Source organism: Macaca nemestrina, chromosome 8 (genome assembly GCF_043159975.1).
Source record: "Macaca nemestrina isolate mMacNem1 chromosome 8, mMacNem.hap1, whole genome shotgun sequence".
NCBI classification, from domain to species: domain Eukaryota; kingdom Metazoa; phylum Chordata; class Mammalia; order Primates; family Cercopithecidae; genus Macaca; species Macaca nemestrina.
This window is the reverse complement of record NC_092132.1, coordinates 130,060,524-130,087,545: the sequence shown is the minus strand read 5'-3', so window position 1 is coordinate 130,087,545 and position 27,022 is coordinate 130,060,524. Positions and strand designations below refer to the sequence as shown.

General features: G+C 36.3%; 1 protein-coding gene across 1 annotated transcript; it reads left to right on the top strand.

Annotated features, from left to right (window-relative positions):
• The first annotated feature begins 4,921 nt into the window (after positions 1-4,921).
• LOC105482054 (ADAM like decysin 1) lies at positions 4,922-26,380 on the top strand. Its single transcript, XM_011741926.2, has 14 exons — positions 4,922-5,230; positions 12,895-13,013; positions 14,152-14,228; positions 14,962-15,040; positions 16,638-16,714; positions 18,192-18,378; positions 18,600-18,662; positions 19,407-19,478; positions 19,794-19,960; positions 20,312-20,393; positions 21,083-21,213; positions 22,077-22,254; positions 24,374-24,459; positions 25,666-26,380. The coding sequence occupies exons 1-14, from the start codon at positions 5,143-5,145 to the stop codon at positions 25,670-25,672; spliced, it is 1,413 nt and encodes a 470-aa protein (XP_011740228.2). The 5' UTR covers positions 4,922-5,142; the 3' UTR covers positions 25,673-26,380.
• Positions 26,381-27,022: the final 642 nt, after the last annotated feature.

Sequence of the window (27,022 nt, the reverse complement as noted above, 5' to 3'; positions counted from 1 at the left end):
ATATGTATGTATTTTATTTATATATTATATAAAAATAATATTTGTAAATATAAATTATATTATATATTTTATATATTATATACATAATTATATATTAAATATACATTATATATACAACCTATGTACACTATACATATAAAATGTTAGAAAAAATGTGATAATTATAAAGGCAAAAAGATAATGTGTTATACATATATGTATTTTTTTCTAGCTCATCAAGGTATCATTAGTGAAAGATTTCACTGAACTCCATAGCTAAAAGTATAATTTATGTGCATAAAGTTGTATCTTTATTTTTGCTCTGAATATAACACTAAGTTTTTGCTATGTTACTTCAAAGTCTTAGCAGTTATAATTTTAAGGTAAAAATGTCCATAATTAGAAAAAAATAGAAAAACTGGATGTACTGACATTATATGGGTCAGCAAAATTGGTAGGATCCAGGCAAGATATTTAAACATGTTTTTGTTTAAATATGTTTTAAATAGGGTTGTAATAAACATAAAATGTTTGAATGCATGCAAGCCACTTAGAACAATGCCTGGCTATGTAATTGTCAGCTAATATTACTATTAACACAGCTTTCTCCAGTAGGGATTCCTGGTGGGTTTGGACAAGCTCAAATTGGAAAAAAAATATCTCATTAGATAATTCCAATACACTGATAGACCACCGAGGTAGGGAACATGACCCCTCCCCCAATGTCAGTCATAAGCAAATAGGGATTCCTGAGTATCAAAGGAGTTCAGAGCATGGACACCACTATGTTACTTCTCATCTTGAACTTCTGACTCTTACACTCTCATATCCTTGAGATAGCCTTCTTTGAAGCAGTTGAAGCCATCCTAGAGATCTCCCACAGTAAAATATTTGAAATTCTTTATCAAGCACGTCTTTTCCCACCATAATGACTTTGGAGACATCTATTACATTTCTGGGTGATTTGAAGTATAATACATCACCTAACCTCTGAGTCATCTATAAAATGGGAACCAAAATCTTTGAACCGACTGCTTATATCTATTGTTATATGACCAAAGAAAATCATGTATGCAAAAGTTGTTACTTGTGCAAGATATTACCATAATTTTTGTCCATGTTGTTCTATTTTCATTTGTAGTTAGACAACATTTAAACATCTGCCCCAAATCAAAGATATGTTATTATGCAACATTCCAAAATGTTAAGTTGCAAGCATTATGGGAATAAAATTCTCGGTAATCAGGATGTTGGTTGTGATTTCTTAGTTTTAGGATCATAAATTAAATCCTATGTTTAGTCAATCCTTAAATATTGTCTTCATAAGGCTCTGTATATATTCTATTTCTCATTCCCTCCAGATGCACTGGGTAAACAATTTCTTCACTGTTATTCCCACAGTTTTGATTTATAAGCTGATATTCAACTATCTAATAAACAGCATCTGTATCTTATGCAGAGTTTAGTTTTCAAATTTTTTATGGTGTTCATATATTCAATGAATATCTTAAACATCTATTACCATCATGGTGCTGTGGTCCTGAAGGGTGCCCCAGGATATATATTTCCTGTTTTTAATGAATTAACAAACTGCAACTTCCATCAAGACGCCAAATTGGAAGACTTATATAGTGGCTCAAGCTGAACCTTAGAAGTCATTCTGGATTCCTCTGTCTCTTCCAACTGTGAGTGGCTACATACAATCAATCAGCAAGTCTGACACTTTTATAAGCTAAGTAGTGCTCAAATATGTACCTTCTTTAAGATCATTTGTTCCCCCATAACTTGGCCCCTGCATATATTACAAGTTTTATATCACATACCTATTACTTTATTATACTTTAAGTTCTGGGGTACATGTTCAGAACGTGCAGTTTTGTTACATAGGTATACACATGCCATGGTGGTTTGCTGCACCCATCAACTCGTCACCTATATAAGGTATTTCTCCTAATGCTATCCCTCCCCTAACTCCCCATCCCCCAACAGGCCCCGGTCAGGCCCCAGTGTGTGATACTCCCCTCCCTGTGTCCATGTGTTCTCATTGTTCAGCTCCCACTTATATGAATGAGAACATGTGGTGTCTGGTTTTCTTTTCTTTTGTTAGTTTGCTTAGAATGATGGTTTCCAGCTTCATGCATGTCCCTGCAAAGGATATGAACTCACCCTCTTCTTATGGCTGCATAGTATTCCATGGTGTATATGTGCCACATTTTCTTTATCCAGTCTATCATTGGTGGACATTTGGTTTGATTCCTTTATGTTATGTTCAAGTCATGAGGAACATACGCTTCAACAAACACCATGATTTTCTATACACTCATGGCTTTGCTCATAGTACCAGCTCTACTATTCCTTTTCTAGTTATTATCTGATTATCTCCACCTATCAAGCGATATGTCCCTTCTAAAATCCATCTCAACACAATACACAAACACCAATCATAATACTTCATATTTGTACAGACTACCTGTTTGTGGCTGTCTCCATTATTAGACTTTATTGCAGGAATATCTGAATAGCAAGGATAGTGTCAGAATCATCTTAGAATTCTTAGAAATGTAGTAGTAATGTATTAGAAACAACTTTAATATGATTTCAATATTCAACTGCCCTAGCACTACTACTTATATAATTCCATTGAATAGCCAGAAAGCAAAATTGTCCACAGCAACAACGGTCACCGAAAGATAGCAAAGTTTCACCCAGTAGTGCGATTGCTGGATCAAATGGCAGTTCTACTTTTAGTTCTCTATGGAATCTCCACACTGTTTTCCATAGCAGCTGTACTAGTCTGCATTCCAACCAGCAGTGTAGAAGTGTTCCCTTTCACTGCATCCACACCAACATCATCTATGATTTTTTGATAATGGCTATTTTTGTGGGAGTAAGGTGGTATTTCATTGTGTATTGCATGTTTATAGCAGCATAATTTGTAGTTGCAAAAATGTGGAACCAGCCCAAATGCTCATCATTCAACGAGTGGATAAAGAAACTGTGGTATGTGTGTATGCATGTGTATGTGTATATATACACATATACATATACACACACACACACCACACATATGGTATATATGTATGCATGTATAACATATATACACCATGTATATACCATATATGTATGACACAATACTACTCATTCATAAAAAACAATGAATTAATGGCATTTGCAACAACCTGGATGGGATTGGAGACTATTATTCTAAGTGAGGTAACTCAGGAATGAAAAACTAAACATTGTACGTTCTCACTCATGAGTGGGAGCTAAGCTATGAGGATGTAAAAGCATAAGAATGATACAGTGGACTTTCGGGACTCGGGGGGAAAAGAATGGGAAGTGAGTGAGGAATAAAAGACTGCAAATTGGGTTCAGTGTATACTGCTCAGGTGATGGGTGCAACAAAATCTCACAAATCACCACTAAAGAATTCAGTCATGTAACCAAATACCACCTGTTCCCCAAAAACCTATGGAAATAATAAAAACGAATATGCTTAATGAAGAATTAAAAAGAAACAATAATTGATGCTAAAAGGACCTGTGAGCAAAGAAGTTGGTACACATGAATAATTTCAAACACCTGTAGAAAACACAAAAATAGTGAGTAACATGGGGGTCAAAATCATAACAAACTGAAATACTTGACAACTTCCAAGGTGGCAAAGAGTAAGGCACTCATAAGAGTTCACCATTCCAGGATTCTTTTATTATTTGATAGAGACATAATTAGAATTATACTTTGTTAAAATATTCAAGGCGGATCACAAAGGATATAAGAAGAATGCTTATCTTCTGGACCAGAAAGAGAAATGCAAAATAAGAGAAAATGCTACTATTTTAAAGGAAGCTAGAACAGCAACAAAATGAAGAATAGACATAGAGAGGGGATTTTTAGACTTCCTCTTAGATGCTAAGAAACTCCCAGATGTATCAGTGGAAAGTAAGTTCAGCAGTTAGAAGGTATGGGTTTTTAGATTGGGAAAATTCTATACATAATAATTTAATTTGGCCCTAACTTTCTGAAAAGCACTGAGTCAATATTTATCAATAATCTCAAGTTGATTTAACCTTTTTAGCTAAATAGCACTTCTAGACATTTATCCTGAAGTCGCCAGAAATTCTATTAAATACACACAACCACACATTACATGGACACTCAACACAAACGTATGCACAAAATATGATAGTCATTAAAATTACGTCTTAATATTCAATGTCATGAGAATGCTTAATGCTAATGTTATAGTGCCTTGAAAAAATAAGTTTCTTAAACCCTTTGCCCAATAAGGTTAGCTTTCCTTTTCTCCATAAAAAGATGAAAATACATTATAAAAATGTTAACAGAAGTTATTTCTTGATGTCAGATCATTGGCAATCAACTTTTTTCCCCATAATAAACTTGTGACATTATGATCATGAAAATCTACCATATTTGTCAGAGAAACATTGTTATTTTATAAGGTAGAACTCAAAAAGTACACCTGAAACATATTTCATAGGTTGTAGAGTTTGGTCAAGGATAGCACTGTCAAGGTTATTTACATTTTTTGCACATTTCTTATACATGCACATTTCTTTACAATTTTACATGCATGTGCACATGTGTGCAAATGCATTTGAATTTTATAAGAATCTTGAGGTAGTTAATATTATCAGCATCCCCTGTTGACTCATAAGGAGACTGAACATTTGAGAGATTTGCAGTATCTTGGTTTGTAGGACTTTGCCTGGTGCTTTTTAGATTGTGTTCACTGTGACAGTTTCTCGAAATATGTACAGAATGCTGATATATGTCCTAAATATGCGGATTTATTTCTATAAAGATACTGAACAGCAATCGTGATGGTCCAGTTTGTCGAGTATGTAGATATGCACGTGAGCACCTCAGTCTCAGTTCACACATTCCCACTGCTATAGGAGCACCAAGGGCAAACAGTGTCCAGATGTGAGTCCTTAACGAGCTATAACCACAGCCGTAAATATCTCTCAAAGATGAGGAACATTCTCATGATGTTGACACTGCAATTTTTTGACAATTTCCCAACCCTCTTAAGAAACATTCCCCAATCTCACACAAAAAGTGGGAGTTTTAATTTTCTTGTTCAACTTCTAAAGAGAAATTGGGGAAGATAAAACTGGACACTGGGGAGACCACAACTTCATGCTGTGTGGGACCTCCCAGCTACCTGCAGTAGCCACCATGTCTTGGGTCCTGCTGCCTGTACTCTGGCTCATTGTTCAAACTCAAGGTAAGTACCATTACACCAGCATTTTACATAAAAGTCGAATTATTTGATGAATGTTTAAAGTGCTTTTTTTTTTAAAAAAAAAAAGGCATCTGTTTTTATGGTCAAAAGATCACTACTATTTGCATTTTGGTATATTTTCTACCTCTCTGCAAAAGCAAACTATATATATATATGTGTGTGTATCTTTTTGAGTGAAGATATTTTAAACCACTATATGAAACATGCATTCTAAAATTTGTCCTATTTCCTCCAATTGTTATATATTTTAACAAATAAATTTTATGTCTGCACAGTATTTTCCAAAATAGAGGAACAAAAAGCTACATGTTGTTCCATTCATTATGTCTTTTCTCTAGTAAATAAAGTTTTATTAACATCTTCATGAATCACGGCTGTTTAAAAATCTGCACTTTGGGATATTTCCTTGAGAAAAATTCTTAAAAGCAGAATGACAGGGTCAGAATGACTAGTTCTGGAAAGGAAATCCCTTTTGTCTTTGAGATTGATTGATAGATGAACCAATTTGATGACACTCTATACACACCCTAAAAATAATTTTCAAGTCACTGGTTATTGTACTAGTGATCACATAATAAGCATGTTAAAAGTCAAGCTGTAAACTTGCACATTTCCATGTTAAACATATTTGTGCTAAACCCTGTATTGAAACAGGTAAAGTACATAGTTGAGGAGTTATCCAAACTCCCCACAAAATTCTCACTTGCCTAAAGGTTGCTGAGCAAAAGCTCCACACATATGGCTGGCTCTAGCTTTCATATTCTTTTATATTTCCTCATTGTCCATCACCAATACTATACCCCAAAAAAGGATAGAGTGTTATACTAATAATTATGTGATATATATACATAGCTTACTGAAGTCTTTGCAATTATTCAATCCATATAAATATAAAAGGACAGCCTTACAGTCAACAGTTTGTGATTTGCATAATGATTTGGGAAGGATGTCTCTGGAATTGTATTTCTTATTTAATAACCCTACTAGATCTATTATTTTCTTTTCTAAAACACACCATCCCAATGACAACACAGAACTAACTTCCTGGCCAAAAATCAAATCCATGTATTTAAGACAACTTCCTAATCATACCTTTGCTAGGATGAATAACAGGGAAGAGTTTAAAATAGAATGAGGGCTAAATCATATATAATTCCATTATTAAACCAAAATCAGATATATTATAATTACATTATTAAACAAAAGAAAACATTAATTGACCAACTGAACAACTATGCCTGTGCTGTCTGATGAGAATTGTATCTAAAGTCACACAACATATAATGAAATAGAATTTGATTGAAATGAAAAAAATCATCTACACATCTTTTTCCCCCATTCCTCAGAGGCCTCAAAACAGTCATTGATACATTTCTAGAAAAGTGAAACTTCTTTTTATTACTATTGTATTGTTCTCTCAAAATTCTGCTGAAAAAGTCACTGAAATACTTCTGAATTTGATGAGAGTCTACGATATCCATAGTGCCCAAGCAGCCCTACATTTTTAAATGTTCCTCCCTATTACTTTACATAACCCAATAGTTAACAATAAAAGCTATTATTTTAGAAGATATTCATTAGGTTGCAGTTAATTAGATAATTTTATACCTCGTAATGTTATGTTTACTCACACACAATCTTATCTAGTAAATTATTCTTCTTTCAAGCTCACAACTTTCTGGAACTTCCATAAAATCTTACCATCATTGTGAATAGTACATGAAACAATCATGTTCCAACAAACTTGTACTCATTGAACTGCTAAGCAAAATGAACTTCAGCATTACATTTGTTTTGCTTTATGTATATAAAAAACATGCCAGAAGTTTCTGGGGAAAATAGGAGGGATTGTAAGAAGGTTTTACTTTGTGTTCCACCATATTCACCAGTCTACTGCTTCTTGTCCCTATATGATCAGCCTTACCTTCTGCTCCTCTCTCTGACCTATCTGTGCTGGCTTAACACCTCTATTTGTTTTCTAGATTGTATCCCTTCTCATACAAGGACATTGACCTAACATTTTCCCTCCTTCCTACTGTATCTATTCCATATTCCCTATGGAATCATTCCTGTCAGCATATAAATTCTCCCAACTTAAAATGAATATCCTTTTTCTTTCTCTTCTGCCAATTAACATCCTAAATTTTCTCTCTCCTGCCAAGTGTGTCCCACAGACCCTGGCTGATGGATGAAATGAGTACTCAGACACAGGTATGCAGTGTAAGAGCAGCTAGCTAGAGCTGCCTGGCCCTAGTGGCCAGAGAGCAGCTGTTACGTTTTGCCAGGCCAATTGATTCTGGTTGGCTTGTTGTTCGCATAGCTCATCATATTCTGTCTGCCAGAGGGGGTATTGCCTGGTCTCTAAAGTTGTTTTAGCTAGCACTGACCAGTCCCATGGGGTCATATGGAAGTCTGCTATGGTCTCAATGAATCCTTTCATAAATGGGCTAGCAGCTCTGTTCTCTAATGCTTTTTCTTATTTCTTTAGAAGTGTTGAAAGCAGTGGGTTCATGTACCTGTTTGCCTTGTTGATCTTGCATCACTGGACAGGTCAAGAGTTCCCCTTCTAATTCCACTTGCCTAAGACAGGGTCCCGTAACGGTAGTGTATCCCTTGTATTTTTTCCATTTTATTGGGGGAGGGGGCTCAGAGAAAATATTTGTTTCCTCTGTGGTACCTTTACCCAGTAATGGTGGGGCTGAGGGAGGAGGAGGCGGCGGTAAGGTAGATAATGGTTCTTCCTTCCTTCCCTTTTAAGGCTCTTCTGTGTAGAGTGGGGACAAAGCAGCCCTGACTAAGGCCCATAATGTTAAAGATGTTACTGGGACCTGTTGCCCTTGTGCATGATGTTAAGATTTCTCCCCCAATTGTTCCCAGAGCTCTAGGTTTGGCATGCCTTCTTCTGGGAACCATGGGTTATAGAAAGCAACAGTTTGCATTAGGTCCTTTAATTGTGCCTCTGAGACACAGGCTCCACTAGCTTTAAGCAGCTGTTTCAATACTTTTATATACTGTTGTTGTTGAGCTGATAACTTTGTCCCATGATGAAACCCTAGCTTGAAAATCCCCTCAAACTTTGAAATCCCCACCAATCACCAATTACTTACTTTGCAGTCACTTCACTTTCATTCTCGAGGGTTTCATCGCCATCCATTGCAGCATTCCTCACGTGGGGCACCACCTGCCGGGTCTGTCCCGCAGATGCTGGCAGATGGATGAAATGAGTATTCAGACACAGGTATGTACTGTAAGAACAGCGAGGTGACCGCCTGGCTCTGGTGGCCAGAGAGCAGCCCTGAGAAGCTGGAGCTGCTTGCTTTTATTCAGTGCAAGCTCAATGCCGAAAACCTGGAGCAAAAACAACCTGTAGGTAATTAACATTTATTGTTCCCCTTTCAGGGAACGTCAGGTGCGTGGATGATCAAAGGTCAGTTCCAGGTCAACATAAGTAGATGAACCTGTTTAAGAGAAAGCCCCCTATACTCCCTTGTACCTGCTCCTTGCCCTCTGCCTCAGGGTTATAGAACAGCTGCCTTCAGTTATTCTTTCCCGGGGCTCTGCAGAATCTTCCGAACTTTCAGAAGGTTTGCGTCCTTTCCCTATAGTTTTTCCCACCACTCTGACCACTCACTCACATTTCCTTTTGCATAACAAATCTTCAAAGGTGCTGTGTATACACTTTTTCTCTAGTTAGTCTCACCCTATTCTCTTCTATCCTACTTCTACAGAGTTTTCATCTCCAGCACTCCATCAAGACTGCTCTTACGGCTTCAAGGATGTTTAATCCAGTGGTCATTTTGGGGGCATCGTATTCTCATGTTTTTCAACTCTTTCTTTCTCTGCCTTCCTCTCTCTTTCCTTTTCCATGGCCTGAAACACACCATTTCATTTGGTGAACTCCTACCTCACACTGGCCTCCTTTACTGGTTCCTCCTCTTCTCCTCAATTTCCTAATGTTGGAATAGCCCAGGGCTCAGTGCTTGATACTCTTTTCTTTTGTAGCAGTGTTCAGTCATTTGGTGATTTATCTAATCTTTAGCTTTAAGTACCATCCACAAGAGGACAACTCCCAACTTTTTGCTTCCACACTAAAATGTACACTTTATTTCTAACAAACCCACTTAGATACTGTTCATGGTGGGCAGGTCTATGCAAACCGCCCCAAAGCCCAAGGAAGTTGAGAGGCCAAAGAAAGAGGCTAAAAGATCCAGTTTTTTAGAAAACAAGTCTTAATAAGGGCTTACAAAGATAACTCATGTCTGTGTCCTGAGTGGTGACGAGACAACACAGACAGTGGATCCCTATTCCATTACTCTCCAGATCCAGGGCCTTTATACTGTAGGGGAGGGGTGGTTCAGAAGGGATGTACAGGACAATTGAGGTATGATAGCATCACAGCTGTTTGACCTACAGGCAACATTTATGATAAGTACCTGCTCTTACACAACGAACAATGGATACACTGGAAATCTTAGAGGGCTCCCAGAACAGGGATTAATCAGAAGCCAGCTTGCCAGATTAGCATCCAAGATGGAGTTGCTTTGGCCTCTACAGATGCCTAGTAGATATCTCAAAACAACATACCCAGAACCTTTCCCACATATCTATTCTTCCTTCACCTTTCCCCAAGTCTGTCAATGGCAATTCTGTTTGCTCAAGGCAAAAATATCGAGTCATCCTTGATTCCTCTCTTTCATGTTCTATATCCAATTCTTCACCAATTCTATTGATTTCACTTTCAAAATATATCTAGTATCTGACCACACCTCACTGCTTCCACTGATACCACTTTCATCTAAGTCACCACCACCTCTCTCTTAGATTATTGCAGTATCCTCCTAAATGATCTCTCTGATTCTACACTTGCCTCTTTGCAGGATATTCTCGACAGATCAGACAGGGCAATCTTATTAAACAAAAGTCAGATTATGTTACTTCTCTGCTCTGAACTCTCCAGTGGCCCCCATTTCACACAGAGTAAAAGCCAAATTTTGTAAGAGTCAATCAGGTCTTGCACAATCTATTCATTTCCATAACCAACCTACTTGCATATTCTATTATTCACTCTTCTCATTCCATTCCAGCTAGATCCCTGTGGTTTCTTAAATGCACTCTCTGTCCAGGATCTCACATTAAAACCTTATTACTAGCTCTTTCCTCTATCCGGAACTCTTTGTTCCCAAAGAATGATATTGTTCAGTCTCACATCTTCCTGAAGTCTTGGCTTAAAAGTGATCATCTCGATGTGACTATCATTACTTCCCTATTTAAAATTGCAACACTCACCTCTAATCCGGCATTCACAATCTCCTTTACTCTGATATATTTCATCACCATAGCATTTATCATCTTCCAACCTGTAAATAATTTAATTATTCATAATGTATACTTCATATGTATAAATATATGTAATATAACATCATTTCCCAATAGAATGAATTTTATAAGGGCATGGGTCACTATCTATTCTATTATTTCATTTAACCTGACAGCCTCAAACTGTGCTTGGCCTAAAGTCAGCATTCAATACATATTTGTCAAATGAATACTTGAGTTTTAATATAAAAGAAATATCAGAGAAGATAAGTTGCTTACTGTCTAGAAAAGAATGTAATAATTTTACATTATTTTTCTTCTATGTAAAAAAATCAAATGTAGTGATCTGACACATCATAGTTAAGAGTATAATATTGACCCAATGTCTCCGTTTTTAAAATATGTTTTTAAGAGGTTGAAATTTCACTCAACCTTGTTTTACTATCATTTTGATATTCATTAAAAATACACTGTTGGGATGGGCACAATGGCTCATGCCTGTAATCCCAGCACTTTAGGAGGCCAAGGCAGTGGATCACGAGGTCAGGAGTTCAAGACCAGCCTAACCAACATGGTGAAACCCCGTTTCTACTAAAAATACAAAAATTAGCCGGGTGTGGTGGTACGCAGCTGTAATCCCAGCTACTCAGGAGGATGAGGCAGGAGAATTGCTTGAACCCAGGAGGCAGAGGTTGCAGTGAGCTGAGATCGGGCCACTGCATTCCAGCCTGGGCGACAGAGCGAGACTCTGTCTCAAAACAAACAAACAAAACAAAACAACAATACTGTTTGATTTGGGTGGTTTTTTTTGTTGTTGTTGTTGTTTTGATTTTTTACTTTATATATCTTGCAAAGGTTTTTGTCTAAATCACATTGTAATCTACTCTTATAAAGTTTCCCCAAAGACAAATAAGGTAGGTAGAACAAGAAGTGAGGAAGGAAAACAGAGATTTTGAGGGCTCTTCCAAAATTGCATGATTAGTGCTAGCGTTGGGACTAGACATTGTTAAAATTCATTCTCATTCCAAGCGCATGGCTTTTTCCACTAATGGACTCATATTCTCTTTTAATAAAAGATCATTTACTCATACATTTGTAGATTTCCTGTTTTAGTGTGTGATGAATCCTGCTCGGGAGAGTATTGCAGCAGAACTTTGGGAGCTGACTAGGAGGGAATTCTTGCTTTGTGATTTCCTTTCATTTTCTGTATCAGCCAGGTATAAAATCTCCTGTTTTCCCTAAGATCACTCTGTCATACTGAGTGGAAAACTGTCTCTAAGCACAGATACGTATGTATGAAAATGTGAGCATTTAGAAATAAGACTGACCTTATAAGAATGATTGAATAATTAAAAGAAAAAATAGAAAAAGTATGCTGCCATCTTCCTAATAGGGTGCTAAATAATTTTATATATTTTATCTTATTCAAGTTTTACACTAACCTATACCTTAGATAATAAACTGGTACAAAGCTGAAGTGACTTCTATGAGGTTATTTAGCTAGGGCATAAGACCACATCTTTTGGCTCCAAGATAATTTCTATTATTTGTAAACAATGAAAATCTGTCTATGTAATGTAATTTCAAGTACATCAAGAAGAACATTGTGTCCATAAACAATATTTCTCCTTCCTCTCTAAGGCTTTAAAACTCTTCAAAGAGAGGCAAACAAAATCTTTATTTCTTTGAAATCTAAAGTCTTGAGGGAAAATGCTGAGAGAAAAAGCATCATGGCTTATTGTCACACTGAGGAATAAAATTACTGCTAGTAGAGTCTTTCCTAAAAGTAAAGTATTATATACAAAGGAAAAATTTTATTTTTAGAGTGTATAGTCAGGAGTTGTGCTTCAGAGGGAAAAGGGTATAAAAAAGAAAAAAAAAAGTCTTGGAGGGCATTGAGAGAAAACTTCACGATTTTTAAGAAGACTCTAAAGCAAGAAGGAAATAGATTACTACAGGCAGAATTCTAGGCTCACACAACCCCTGTTCTTAATCCATAACCTGTCCTTTCTGGGTATGGTGGTCCAGCATTTGCATGCACTGAGAGATCATCTGAAGAACTGTTTTGTAATCTTCATGCCTTTTCAGAATGCGGGGAGGGAGAGCAAAAAAAAAAAAAAAAAAAAAAAAAAAAAAAAAAAAAAAAAAAAAAATCCTTGTCATCAAAGCTGAAGTAGGAGAATCAATTTGTTATTCCTGATGTTTGCTCTCTACATAGGAATGTAGTCTTCACTGCCCTTTTAGCAACCCAACAAATGAAAACAAAACACAAGACGACTAAAACCGAAACCTTTAAATCTTTTATGTGAATATTATTTCTCTTTCTGTAGCAATAGCCATAAAGCAAACACCTGAATTAACGCTCCATGAAATAGTTCGTCCTATAAAACTTCACATTTTACACAAAAGAGAGATCGAGAGCAACCAGACAGAAAAGCATGGCAAAGAGGTAAGCAAGGTGAATGACTGTGGTAGATGTTACAATCATCCAAAGAGGCAATAAAAAGCCTTTTCACTAACAGCAGTGATGTTACAGTTACCATCTAATAGTTTCATATTGAAGCCCATGTATACAGCTCCCCTGTGTTCAGGAGACAGCTCACAATTTCTCAGAATGCCGCTATGGTTAAGCAGCAGAGTCAAGATCACTTGGACTCAGGAAGGGGAACATCACACACCGGGGCCTATCATGGGGAGGGGGGCGGGGGGAGGGATTGCACTGGGAGTTATACCTGATGTAAATGACGAGTTGATGGGTGCAGCACACCAACATGGCACAAGTATACATATGTAAGAAACCTGCACGTTATGCACATGTACCCTACAACTTAAAGTATAATAATAATAAATAAATTAAAACACACACACACACACACACACACACACACAAAAAAAAAAAAAAAAAAAAAAAAAAAAAGAAAGGATAAAGCTGCTTAGACATTTCTCTCAGTTTGAGAGTGAGGAGAGAAGCCCAGGAAGGTCAGCCATCTTTAACTGAGATGTTGTTCCTGGCCAGCCTCACCACCACCCCTTTTCTCCAGTGAATTGTCTTTTTCCTCAGCCGTTTTGTCAATAGTGAAGAATTAAATTTTGTATCAGTAGTTAACACAATATTTCTACTATTGATTAAAGATATCAATTATTTGACTATTACATTGTTGCAAGTATTTCCCTCATTTTGTAATTGTTACCTAATTCTTAGTGGGTTGTGAGTTTTTGTTGTTGTTGTTGTTGTTTTTAAGCGTATTTAGTTTGGTTTTAAAGTAAGAAAAATACACACCTTGTTTTGATTCCCTGGCTGGGGGATCCTGACACAGTATACTGTACATTAGGACAAATGAGAAGTCCCTATCTCATGTATTACAGCTAGTTTAATCTATAAGTGTTATTATCACATAATTCTACTTTTTGAAAGTCCATTTTAGTGCATAATGTGTTTTGTCGTACATATTTTGAAAACACCAGAGAACTGATTTTATCCTATATGCATTTGTAATTGTTCTTCTAATATATACTACATATATCATTACAATTATTTTAGTTATGTTCAGAAATATAAATTGTTTGGTGTAATTAAATGTTTTCAGGAAAGGTATGAACCCGAAGTTCAATATCAGATGATCTTAAATGGAGAAGAAATCATTCTCTCCCTACAAAAATCCAAGTAAGTTGTACCTTCCAAAAGTCTAATCACTGGATTAGGTTATGAAATTGGGGAGCAATCTTTTTCAGGCTCCATTTAGTGTGGTTTGACATAGAACACATGAGGCATTTTGAGCTTTACATGATATTAGTTTGTGCTAAAAGGCAGATTTCCTAGGAAATTATATACAAAGTGTAAAACAAAAGGAATGGCATATGTAAATGACTTTCTTCCTTGACCTTCCGGGAACTTACTGAACATCTTTTTCTACTCATATAAACTCAAGACTTTGATGATGCTTTCTATTCTTTTATGAGAATGTATGTCCAAGGCTGATTCAAGATGCATGACCTAGAGATAGATTCCAGGGGATAGGGTTCCTCCTAGTTTTATAACAGTTAGTAAACTTCTCCCTGAATGCAATGGGCCTATAAGCATATTTGTGACTCAGCACCCTTCAAAGGTTCTGTAGAGGTTGTGTCCTTGGTGCAGGAAATCTCAAAATGACTGGTTTGAAGACAAGGAATCTACAGATGAGAAGGAGATGAGGGGACTTCCTCCCTCAGATTTAATAGGAAGAACTAACTCTCTGATTTGCTTCAGTAGCAGAGCTCCAATATTGGAAGAGGATTAGTAGGTCAGAACCTTAGCTATTTCTCATTGTAGACACTATCACTTTTTTAGTGCTGAAGTTCAGGAAGTTCTGCCTTTCTTACCACCCAGAGTGGTTCATGCAGCTCTCTGCTCTCTACAGGCATCTCCTGGGGCCAGACTATACTGAAACACTGTACTCACCCAGAGGAGAGGAAATCACCACGAAGCCTGAGAACATGGTAGGGTCCGAATCCTTTGTGAGACTCTTTTGAGTTTTAGATGTTATTAGTTTGTGCTAATGTTAACTAAGATCCCCAAAGGACTCAATTATTTTATAAAATTCATAGGTCCAAGAACAACTTCAAAAAATAATCAAAGGACTTGAAAGCAAGGTGCTCATCTGTGACCAATGAGACAACAGTTTGGAAAATCACATTCAGCTTTTAAAACATAGGAGCAGCAGAAGGCTTCCAAGTGTCACATTTTTGGAAGCAACCAAAAGTCCACTTGTCCCTGGACCATTTTATCCATAGGTTAGAAAAATTCTTCTCTATGGGTACTTAAAACCTCATGTCACTATTTACTATTTTCTGGAGATATATGCATTTATCCTGAGGTCAGCAATGAAATATCAATTATTTAATTATTATTTTTATATCTGATTAAATCATTATCCTGTAGATAATGCCAGGGCCAAATGTCAGACATTAAGAATCATGGCATATAGTATCAGAAAGAGAATACAACAAATCTCAGTCAAGAGATGTTCACGTTCCCAAGCTAGGAGAGTTTCTCAGAGCCATCCTACAAGGTACCCTAAACGTGTATTTCTCTATTAAAAAAAAAAAATAGACTTCTACCACAAAACGGTTCTTTGTTCCCCATGCTCATCAAAACTTATTTCATGAACATCTGAATTTTTGCTAACACTATCTTCAGCGGACAGTGTCTGATAAATTAATTCATGCTTAATTGTTAATAGCTGATGATACATTAATGAGGAATATTCTCAAGTCTTCTATGAAAAAATGTTTATGTTGACAAGATCTCTTCCAAACAGGGAGAAAAGACCACAGATGGAATTTCAGACCCTGAGGCAGGTCAATTTATTTCGCACTGGAGTTTTTTCGTTACCTTTTTTGGATCACTCCACATAAGTGGCCCCTTAACTTTGCAGATGCGGGCCAGCAATCATGTCTGAATCTCTAGCTGTAGACAAGTAATTTTGAATCTTTGAGGCTGATAATGGGATTCCACTAATAGATCAATTAAAACAGTGATTAAATAAGTTAGTCTGAGGAGCTCAGGAGTGACAGTGTGAAGTATTGAGGATTCCCCAGTCTAGGAAAATAGACGTCTCATTTTACTTATTTGTAATGCACAGTGCCTTTGGGACTCAGGACAGGGAAGCCAAATTCTTGAGCACTGACCCCCAAACCTGAGGACCCACCGGGAGTACTGTAAATCCCTAGAGTATTGGCCACTTCTCAGAGAAAACAACCACCTTCACTACGAGCCCACCTAAGTTTAACTTCCCTGGACTCTTCCTTAGTGTAAATTAATGTCAGAAAAACAGCTCAGCCACCAAATATACAGAGCTTCCAGTGAAGCAATTCTGAAAACCTCGGAGGTTCTTGCTGTTTGTGTTTCTGAGAATTGCTCTGGCCACAGTCACTACTTGAAGAATTTTTACATATTCAAGACAGTAGCTTTCCTCACAACTGTGATACATGTATTCTCATAGTTCATACATTTTACACACACACACACACACACACACACACACACACACACACACACACATTTCTGAAGCATAATTTCTTTTTTCCACTCCAGGAACACTGTTACTATAAAGGAAACATCCTAAATGAAAAGAATTCTGTTGCCAGCATTAGTACTTGTCACGGGTTGAGGTAAGAACTACTATCAAAATCATTCAAGATCAAGATGCTTTTTGTTACACAGAATTAAGGGCTACTAGATATTGTCTTCTTACTATTTTGGTAAATTTTTCATTGCTGAAATGCGGAATATATGTGGTTAAAGTGAAGAACAAAGTATTACCCTGACAGTCATTTCATAATCTGCTGCTCTAGGAGAAGTCAGGCCTAGAATGGTAAAACAAGAATGCTACACTGTGGACCTTGATGATATCTGGATCCACTTCCATGTTTGTCCACCCTACTCTCTGAAACAGTTACTTCTTGTTTTCTAAAACATTCTTCCCTGCAATTGTCGCAATTGAACTTAATTGTAGAAGTATACGTGTTTCTGTTTACATAGATAATTCTTGCCAATGAGAGAAAGTTTGGAAAGTAAGAAAAAGCACAAATAAGAAAATAACAGGCCAAGCGCGGTGGCTCACACCTGTAATCCCAGCACTTTGGGAGGCCGAGGTGGGTGGATCATGAGGTCAGGAGATCGAGACCATCCTGGCTAACACGGTGAAACCGCGTTTCTACTAAAAATACTAAAAAAAAAATTAGCCGGGTGTGGTGGCGGGCACCTGTAGTCCCAGCTACTCAGGAGGCTGAGGCAGAAGAATGACATGAACCTGGGAGGTGGAGCTTGCAGTGAGCCAAGATAGCTCCACTGCACTCTAGCCTAGGCGACAGAGCGATACTCCATCTCAAAACAAAAAAAAAAGAAAAAGAAAATAACAACTACCACAAAAGTTGACCTCTAAGTGATCAGTGTTATTAACATTTTGTCATGTTGGCACCCTATATACATATATAGACAAATGTATCTTTCACAGCATTGAAATAAAAATATAGAACACATTGTTCTTCCAACATGGCTCATAACACACATGACAAGTTTTTCACATATCATAACATACCTTCAGGAATATAATTTTGAACAGTTATGTTGGATTGTAATATTTTATTATATGGATTCACCTTCTATTTATGAACAAATTATCATACTATTATGATTATAGAAACAGGGATTCTTTAAGCTACTTCTAATCCCAGCATGTTACTCTGGTTGGCCTGTTGATCATTCATGTTCCCCTCTGGGGTTCTTGCTATCTAAACATTCCCTTACTCCATTTTCCATTATAGTCCTAGGATCTGCCATGAAATATTTGTTAAATGAATCAATAAACTATGGAAAAATATTTACCATGGTGCAAATTCCAAATTCTTTGGGGTTGCTTCATCTTTATAATTCTTGTTCAGAATTATCTTGGTAAGTAAGCTAGGCTTCATTTTATATCGACAAATAGTGATTCTAACTTACATTACCAAAAGTTAGCTGAAAGGTCTAAGAATGACAAGACTATGTGTGAAATTGGGATGGAGGGGCAGACATCAATCCATTCTTGGATGCAAATATGACTCTGTGTGTCAGGAATCCTGAAATACAAGTCTCTATATCTCCCAGAGGATACTTCACACATCATCATCAAAGATACCTGATAAAACCTCTGAAAAGCACAGACAAGAAAGAACATGCCATCTTTACATCTAACCAGGAGGAACAAGACCCAGCTAACTACACATGTGGTGTGAGGAGCACTGGCGGGAAACAAGGCCCAATTCGAATCTCTAGATCACTCAAAAGCCCAGAGGTGAATACAATTCCATTACCTCATCATTTACTTCAATTGTCTCAGCAAAGATAGGCGATATACTACTATTCTTAGAAATGAGTAACATGTGTCAAGTCTATAATTTATTTACTTATTTTTCTATTTATCTTCTATTTTAGGGGAAAAAAGTCTCCTTTTAAGCTTTAGAATCTTTTAGGATAAAGACAGTGACTAACAATGTTCTTTTATTCTTTGTAAAGCAAGAAGACTTTCTTCGGGCACAGAAATACATTGATCTCTATTTGGTGCTGGATAATGCCTTTGTGAGTATGAAACACACAGGCCTCTTGGCCAGTTCAGTCACCTTTTAAGTTTACTTATCAAGCAAAAGCAAGCAATAAACTATTTTAGCTAATAATGGGGCATTTGTCCACCTGGGTGTCTTGGCTGTTTACTTGCCTTGCCAGCAATAGTTATTATCTCCTCATCCCCTTTAATATCCATCTGCCACGAACATATTTAGATATTGGCGATATACTTAACACCAGATAGCTACAGGAAATCAACCAAAAAAAAATTAAAAAGAATGCATTATTAAAATATTACAATACTTCATATCTTAATATAAAATTAAATATATTTAATATAAATATTATGTCAATATAAAATCAACACAAAACTCTATATAACTTAGAAATTATATTGATAGATACAGAGGAAAATACTAGAATCTACATTTCTATCTAGCAAATGTTGCTTATAATCAAATTTTAATCACATGATTCTGTTTAAAAACCTTAAAATTGTTAATTTGATTTATTCAACTTAAAATCATAAAATTATAAGAACATTAAAATTTTACATGAATGTCACACTTTTATCAAAAAACTCTTAACATTTGAAATAGAATTTGCCAGAACACAGTCTTACATTATTTAATTATGGAATGCACAGATGTTCATTGTAGTGAAATGCATAATTTTTCTTAAAATGTGAAATCCTGTATGCCATCAGCTTTCTCAGTGTAATTTGCCATTTCACTATACTTTGTGTTTTGTATTTTACAGTATAAGAACTATAATGAGAATCTAACTCTGATAAGAAGCTTTGTGTTTGATGTGATGAACCTACTCAATGTGGTAAGACATTAGTCATGTAAACCTCGTGTTTCTGCATAGAAGCCTGGAACTTCCCTATGATTTCACCAACAAGAGGTTAAAAAGGTCACAAATGCCTTAAGTTAAACAGTTCAGGGAAATTTTAGCAGAACAAGGATCAACATCGAGGTGAAATTATATGCATTGCAACAAAGACAATTTTTAAAATTTTTACTTTCAAAATGGAAATTCATTACTTACAGTCTGTCACTTTATCCATCACTTGGGGTCAACAAAAGTTCTCAAACACAAAAGGAATCCTGAACATTTGTATGAAGATAAATGCTCTTTCTACAGATTTATAACACCATAGATGTTCAAGTGGCCTTGGTAGGTATGGAAATCTGGTCTGACGGTGATAAGATAAAGGTGGTGCCCAGCGGAAGTACCACGTTTAACAACTTCCTGAGATGGCACAGTTCCAACCTGAGGGAAAAGATCCACGACCATGCTCAGCTCCTCAGGTGAGCACATGCTGGCCAGGTGAATGTAGGCAGAATGGATCGCTATCCCCAAGGTTCCTTAGCAAGGGTTTCAGCTCCGTAATAGTTCCCTGATCAACCGTCAGAGTGCTTGACATTGTACCACTAGCAATTCACCTGTGAGATTATTGGATCAATAATCAGATGATAGAATGAGCTCTTGGATATAAGATAACCATCTATGGTCATTATAACACGAAGGAATAGAAGTTTTTTTGGGCCTAGTCCATATAAAAAGGCTAGGGCAGTGAGGCAATTCATTAACATAATTAACAAAAGCTAATTGTTACAAAGGCTCAGATTGTGACAGTAGTATCTGTAACTTTCATACAGCGGGATTAGCTTCAACAATCGACGCGTGGGACTGGCAGCTTCAAATTCCTTGTGTTCCCCATCTTCGATTGCTGTTATTGAGGTGTGTAAATTTATAGTAAGCCTCCCTGTGGTTCTGCATCCTCTATGAAGTCCAGCATAACACCTTATATAGAATGAGCAAAATGAACATTTGCTGAATCAATGAATCAAGGTAGAAATGAAACTACTGGTAGGTCATTGCACTGAAGACCCCTTGGATTATGAAACAGAACATCTCCTTACATCAGCCTTGCTAGAGCATGCCATGTCATTCTTTAGTTCATGTTAGAAAACCAGAGTCGGAATATTGGAACAGAAAGGAGATCCAATACCCTCTGTGACCCGGGTTAACACTATTCATCCCCAGTATCTGTGGCCAGAGAGGCCAGACAAGGAAGAAAGGTGAATGTAGATGTCATGTGTCCAAGCACTCCAGTGTCATAGATATCATAGCAATAGGTTTTGGAGACCTCTGATATGGTGCCTATGAGTACTTCCTATGAAGAATGTAATTAATTTAACCATGATTTACTGGTAACTTAGTATCCATTAGTTCAACAAATATTTACTGAATAAAATATATTGTATCCATAGGACCCAATCACTTCCAATGCTCTTTCAACATTTTGCAATACACATTTAGCAAATGGTTCACTAGTTTTCATCTCTTAAGCCATTTTTAAAGACTGCACATTGGCAACAATTGAATAAAAACAGAATAAATAAATGTGTCTACTTTTTTTTTTCCAGGCTAAAAAAAAGAATAGTGTGGCTCTTGTAGCAGTGATGTCACATGAGCTGGGCCATGTCCTTGGTATGCCTGATGTTCCATTCGACACCAAGTGTCCCTCCGGCAGTTGTGTGATGAATCAGTATCTGAGGTGAGACCTCGTCATCCTAGAAGAAGAGAGATGTTTTCCAAATCTTAAAGAATTCGGAAGCAGTCTACAGATGTTGGATGGGCATATTTTTTCCCAAGGGTTGTGTATCCCATTAATTCAACCTCCGGTCTCTTGAGGCACAAATTTTAAAAACTACCAGGGCTCATTCTTTAAGATTTATAAATATGCCAAGATAGAGCTTGCAAGTATGGTGACCTTATAATTTTAACTTAAAATGAGTCTAACTTAAAATGAACCCATAGTTTCTAAAAATATTCATCTCATTATGATGATGACAGGATCGTCTTATACTCCTATCATCAATCAACCAATCATCTATTTTTGCCGATTTATGAATTACCTGTGAATGCCAGGCACTTTGCAAAGACTTTGGGATAGAAAAATAAATCAAACATACTTTGTTCTTGAAATGCTCACAAAGAAGAAAAGAAATATTTCCATACAGCCCAGAAGCTTGCAACTACTTCCTTTCACTGATTCATTATTATTATCTCTTGCCCCTCATTTCTCAATGCAAAATGAGTGGATTATTACAAATGGTGATAGCTGTCACTGCTGTCCTTCAGAACAATACTAAATGGCCACATGGCAATGGAAATCCTTTCAGCTCTATGACTTAGGCTCTAGGAAAAAAATTTCCAAATACCACAGTATGCATGTTCTATCACCTACCACATTTAATACAGTACAGTCCTAAATGGTTGCCAAATTTGGAATTTCCATTGAGGTCGATAATACAGTTAGATAAGCCAGAGTCTCGTGTTTCTTTATCTTCATTCTGTGTTTCATGCAGAAGGCACCACACTGTATATCATATTATTTGAGTTTTCTTCTGATTACAGTTCAAAATTCCCAAAGGATTTCAGTACGTCTTGCCGCGCACATTTTGAAAGATACCTTTTATCTCAGAAACCAAAGTGCCTGCTGCAAGCACCTATTCCTACAAATATAATGACAACACCAGTGTGTGGGAACCACCTTCTGGAAGTGGGAGAAGATTGTGATTGTGGTTCTCCTAAGGTATTATTTATTAGATTTTGACTGGGGCGGAAGAATTATGCAGTTTTCTTTTTGTTTTCCAATATTCTTTTGGAAATTCTTTCTAAAGACAAACTTCGCATCATAGTAAAAAGTAGATTTGCACTTGTGTTTTTGCTACTGAATTTAGTAACCTTTGAAAGGCATCTCAAAAACCAGGACATGATTTTGATGTAATTATATGAAGTTAAATGTAAAGAAATTAATTGTTAACTATAACATGTCACTTATGATCTTTCCAAAACGTGTATTAGTCAGAAATCCCTAAATGACATAATGTCATAGTTGATCATCTGTTGAACAGGAACAATTAGAGATCTAGAAGTAAGTTCTCCTCAGAGGGAGAGTTGGTCTTTTCTCATCAAGCCAACGTGTAAACCAGGTTGTAAACAAAACAGAGAAGAAAGAGGAAAAGAAAAAATAATCACAAAAATCTGTAGAAAATGGGCTATTAACATAGAACATCCAGAATAAGCACTATGATTCTGTTAATTTCTATAAATCAGACTCTTTCAAGGCATTTGTATACTCTAAACAACGCTGACCACTTGCAATCCCATTGGCTTCTAAAAGATATTTCTGGTGTCATAACAAGTTTCTTTTACTTTTAAGACAAAGACTAAGAATTCTTATTTGAAGATATTGCACATATCAGATAATCTGAAAATTACTTTCATATACACCATCTCTTCTGTTACTCACAAATATACAAAATATTGCCATTGTCCCAATTTAGAGACAAAGTGAGGCTCAGAAAAGTTAACTAGTTTCAAAGATACACAGCTAATCATTGGTGAAGCAGGATGCAGCCCAAGAAGTATCCATTACTTAAGATGGCTCTGTGACAATGAGCATGGTGTCTAAACTCTCTATGCTTCAGTTTATGTATTCAGAAATTTTAGGTGGTTAGATCACATCAGAAGTCTATGCAGCATAACTTAGTCATTTGTGAAGAATATTGTAAACTTTCTGTTAATTATAAAGAAGCACGGAATTTTACAAAAGATTTGATTATTTTATAATAAATTAGAGTTATGTTTATCTCATTCTTACTTGCTTAAATTCCTCTATGGTTTCTTGGGTGGAAGACAATTGAAGATACTCAAAACCCTAGGTACTTCTGGTTTCAGCAAGTAAATGGTATGTATTTACAGAAAGGAAAGGGAGAAAGAAGAAGGAAGAGGCCAAGAGAGGACCATTGTATACAGAATATGTAACATCTAAAATTCTTGAATTATGTCAGTCAACTCCTGTATTATTTTCATATCTTGTTGATATTTTTCTTCTGTAATTGAATAAAACTAGAGAGTTTGGGTTTAGGAACAACTGAATTTCTAAATAACTGTTTTCTTATCCAAAAAGTAGTATATATACTTTATACAGTATTGTTTATTGATTAATCCAATTTCTCATAGATCTGATATGCCAGTTTATTATTCCTAGGTATATAATTAGGAGTTTTTTTCTATTTTAAAAATAAGCTTTCTGTCTACATATTTCTCCCAGGCATGACACTATTTTAAAGATTGTAACTTGATAATGCATTTTAATGTCAAATCTTTTCATTATTTTGTCATTACTGTTGTTATTGCAAACTTGTCCTCAAATACCATTGAGATTTGATGGAAATGCATTAAATTTATATTTAACTTTGAAGGGCACTGATATTTTTACAACATTAAGCATTGTCTTAAAAGACAAGTTGCCTTTAAATTTTCTGAGGAAATTTATATACATAAAGTTCTTCATGGAGTTCCTGCACTTTTGAAAGGTCTTTTAAATTATTTTCATATTTTTCTTTCTGCTGTATGTCATTCTTTTTTTTAGTTTGGACATACACATCATACATCTAGACAAAATTTATTTTTGAAAAATTCTTGAATAATTCTATTTCTCACCTTCTAAGGAGTAGTCTTCATTGCTGATGATATTTTGTTTTCTATTTTTCAATGTCCTTGGTCATTGTCACTGGAATTCGCCTATCAGAGTAATTTAGCTTAAAAAGTAAACTTTCATTGCCATCTTGTACCAGAATTCTATCACCTAGTCTATGGGAAGAAAGTGTTGAACCACCTTTTTCCATTGTGTGTGTGCTTTGAAGGAATGTACCAACCTCTGCTGCGAAGCCCTAAAGTGTAAACTGAAGCCTGGAACTGATTGTGGAGGAGACGCTCCAAACCATACCACGTAAGACCTTTTGCTTTCTTTGTTCCAAAACGTTTTCTCACTTTTATTTCACATTTGAGAAAAATATGCCACTGGGTTCTATAATACACTAAAACACAATGTATTTTATATTTTTGAAATGACTCAATTTTGGAGAGGAAAACTAGCAACCATTATGAACATGACGAAGGATTGTGGACAAACACTCATGAAAAGTAGCTACTTTGACCCTTGTGAGATTAGGGCTGCTGGAATCTATGCCAAAACCTTTTAAATTCCTGTTAGAGAATGATGAGTTTAATACCAACCAAAATGAGAAAAGAAAAGTGTATTTAAAAACAGCCTCAGTTAATGAGCTCGTTTTATTCTTGGTTAGAAGTTGGTAGTTTTAATTTGCAAGGCTGTCAGAAAATCAATAGCATTTAAGAACATGCTATAAAATTTGACAATTTTACTCCATTTAAAGTGTTTCAATGAGTCATAACCCAGGTAGTAGTTCTGTGTCTTATACAATTCTATATGAGTTGGGCTACGGAACCCAATTACTTGGAAAATGGTACTTGTTTCAATGAAAAATAACCTCTAAATATAAAAATGGCAACAAGAAAAATCAAAAATAGGAGAAAGACTCAGGATATATTTTCTTTACTCCCCTTTCCCGAATCTTTTCTGGAATAGAAACTGCACAAAGAGTATAAAGAAAATAATGGACTCAAGCACCATCAATTATCATTTCATTGGGAATGGATCGGCAAGGTCAAAGATAAGGACCAACGCTTGGTTATTTACCAAGCACCATTTAATGCAGCCTGCGTGGATCATGGAATGATTCCACTCTGCAGGAAATTCTGGAAATTGTGCCCAGGCCAGAAACATAGCATCGCAAAAGAAAAAGAATCATCCAGCAATTTAGGGACTTGGAACCCTAGGTGAACATGCCCCTTACTGTGCAAGATACGCAATTTATACCATGGAAAGAAAATTGGAGGTGTTCTCAGGAAACTAAAATTCTAGTCTTTTCTGCCCCAAACTAGCTGTGGGACTTTAAATGCAGTTAAACTAGATTTTTTTTTCACTCATAAAATACAGCGAATAATATTGTCTCTTAAATAATATGAATTCTTATTCACATAATTTACATTCTATACATTTTCATTATTGTTATTACATAATATTTTATAACTTGTTGTAACCCTGGCTTCCAAACTTTATTTTTCCTTTAATCAGAGAGTGAATCCAAAAGTCTGCTTCACTGAGATGCTGCCTTGCCAGGACAAGAACCAACAATGCTAACTGTCCCAGGAATCTGGTGAATTTTCACCTGTGTACTTAGACATAATGGTCTTTCACTGTTATTCTACTTTCTATATTGTTATCAGTCCAGGAAACAGGTAAACAGATGTACTTAGAGACGTTGGCTGTTTGTTTAGGCCTAATCTTTCATTTTTTTTTTTTTTTTTTTAAAGATCATGAATTTGTGACTTAGTTCTGCCCTTTGGAGAACAAAAGAAAGTAGCCTTCCATCAAAGCACCTTAAAATGCACCGCTGAATTATTCAGAGTTAGCACTCTAGAATTGTTAAATTACAAGTACTATGCTTTAACGCTTCTTTCATCTTACTAGTATGGCCTATAAAAAAACAATACCACGCAATGGGGGAAGGCTTTGGCAATAGAAAGAAGAATAGAATTCAGGTTTTATGTTATTCCTCTGTGTTCACTTTGCCTTGCTCTTGAACGTGCAGTATTTTTCTATCTCATGCCAAGAATGATTAAATGTAAATATTTTTCATTTTATCATTTATATCCTATACACATCTCCTTCATCATTATATATGAAGTTTATTCTGAGAAGTCTACATTGCTTACATTTTAATTGAGCCAGCAAAGAAGGCTTAATGATTTAATGAACCATAATGTCAATAAAAACGCAATTTTTGAGGCTTTTCTGTGTGGTCATTTATGAAACTGAGTATTTTCAAGCTTCTTTGTAGGTTTGTGTTTGGTGTTGAAGCCTCTCACATCACTGGAAAATCGTCGCTCTGGTAATTTAATAATATTGTCACAAATAGCCAAGCAATGCTATATGGATATGAGAAAAGGAGGTCGTGTCATCTTTTCACGCCCAAAATGGCATGATGCGAGGCCAGTCACCAGGAAGACTAGGCTTCTTCCTGAGGTTTCCTTCTCTAAATAATTTTTAACAATTAATGAAAGTTACCTAAATTTCCATAGATGTCTATGCTGGGAGACTAGAAACTCAGACATATTTTTAAAGATTGGGCTTTGAAACCAAGGGCCTCCTGGGATGCACTGCATGCTGGTGTTGGCCGTCTCCCCATTTATGGCCTCGCTGTCATTGATGGGCTGGCACTGCCAGTGTTTCCTGTGAAGCTGTGTGCCAGGTGTGGGTGTCAGCCCAGCTGCGGCCCCAGGATATGCCTTGCCAGGATCTCCACTGCCCACTGGTCTGATACAAATTCCAGCCAGTTCTTCCAAGGAAAAAGGGCTTCTTAGGGCATCCTTTCCACCCCACCCCCAACCCCTGACCTTGTGCTCAGGTAGAGGCTTCCTATAGTAAAACT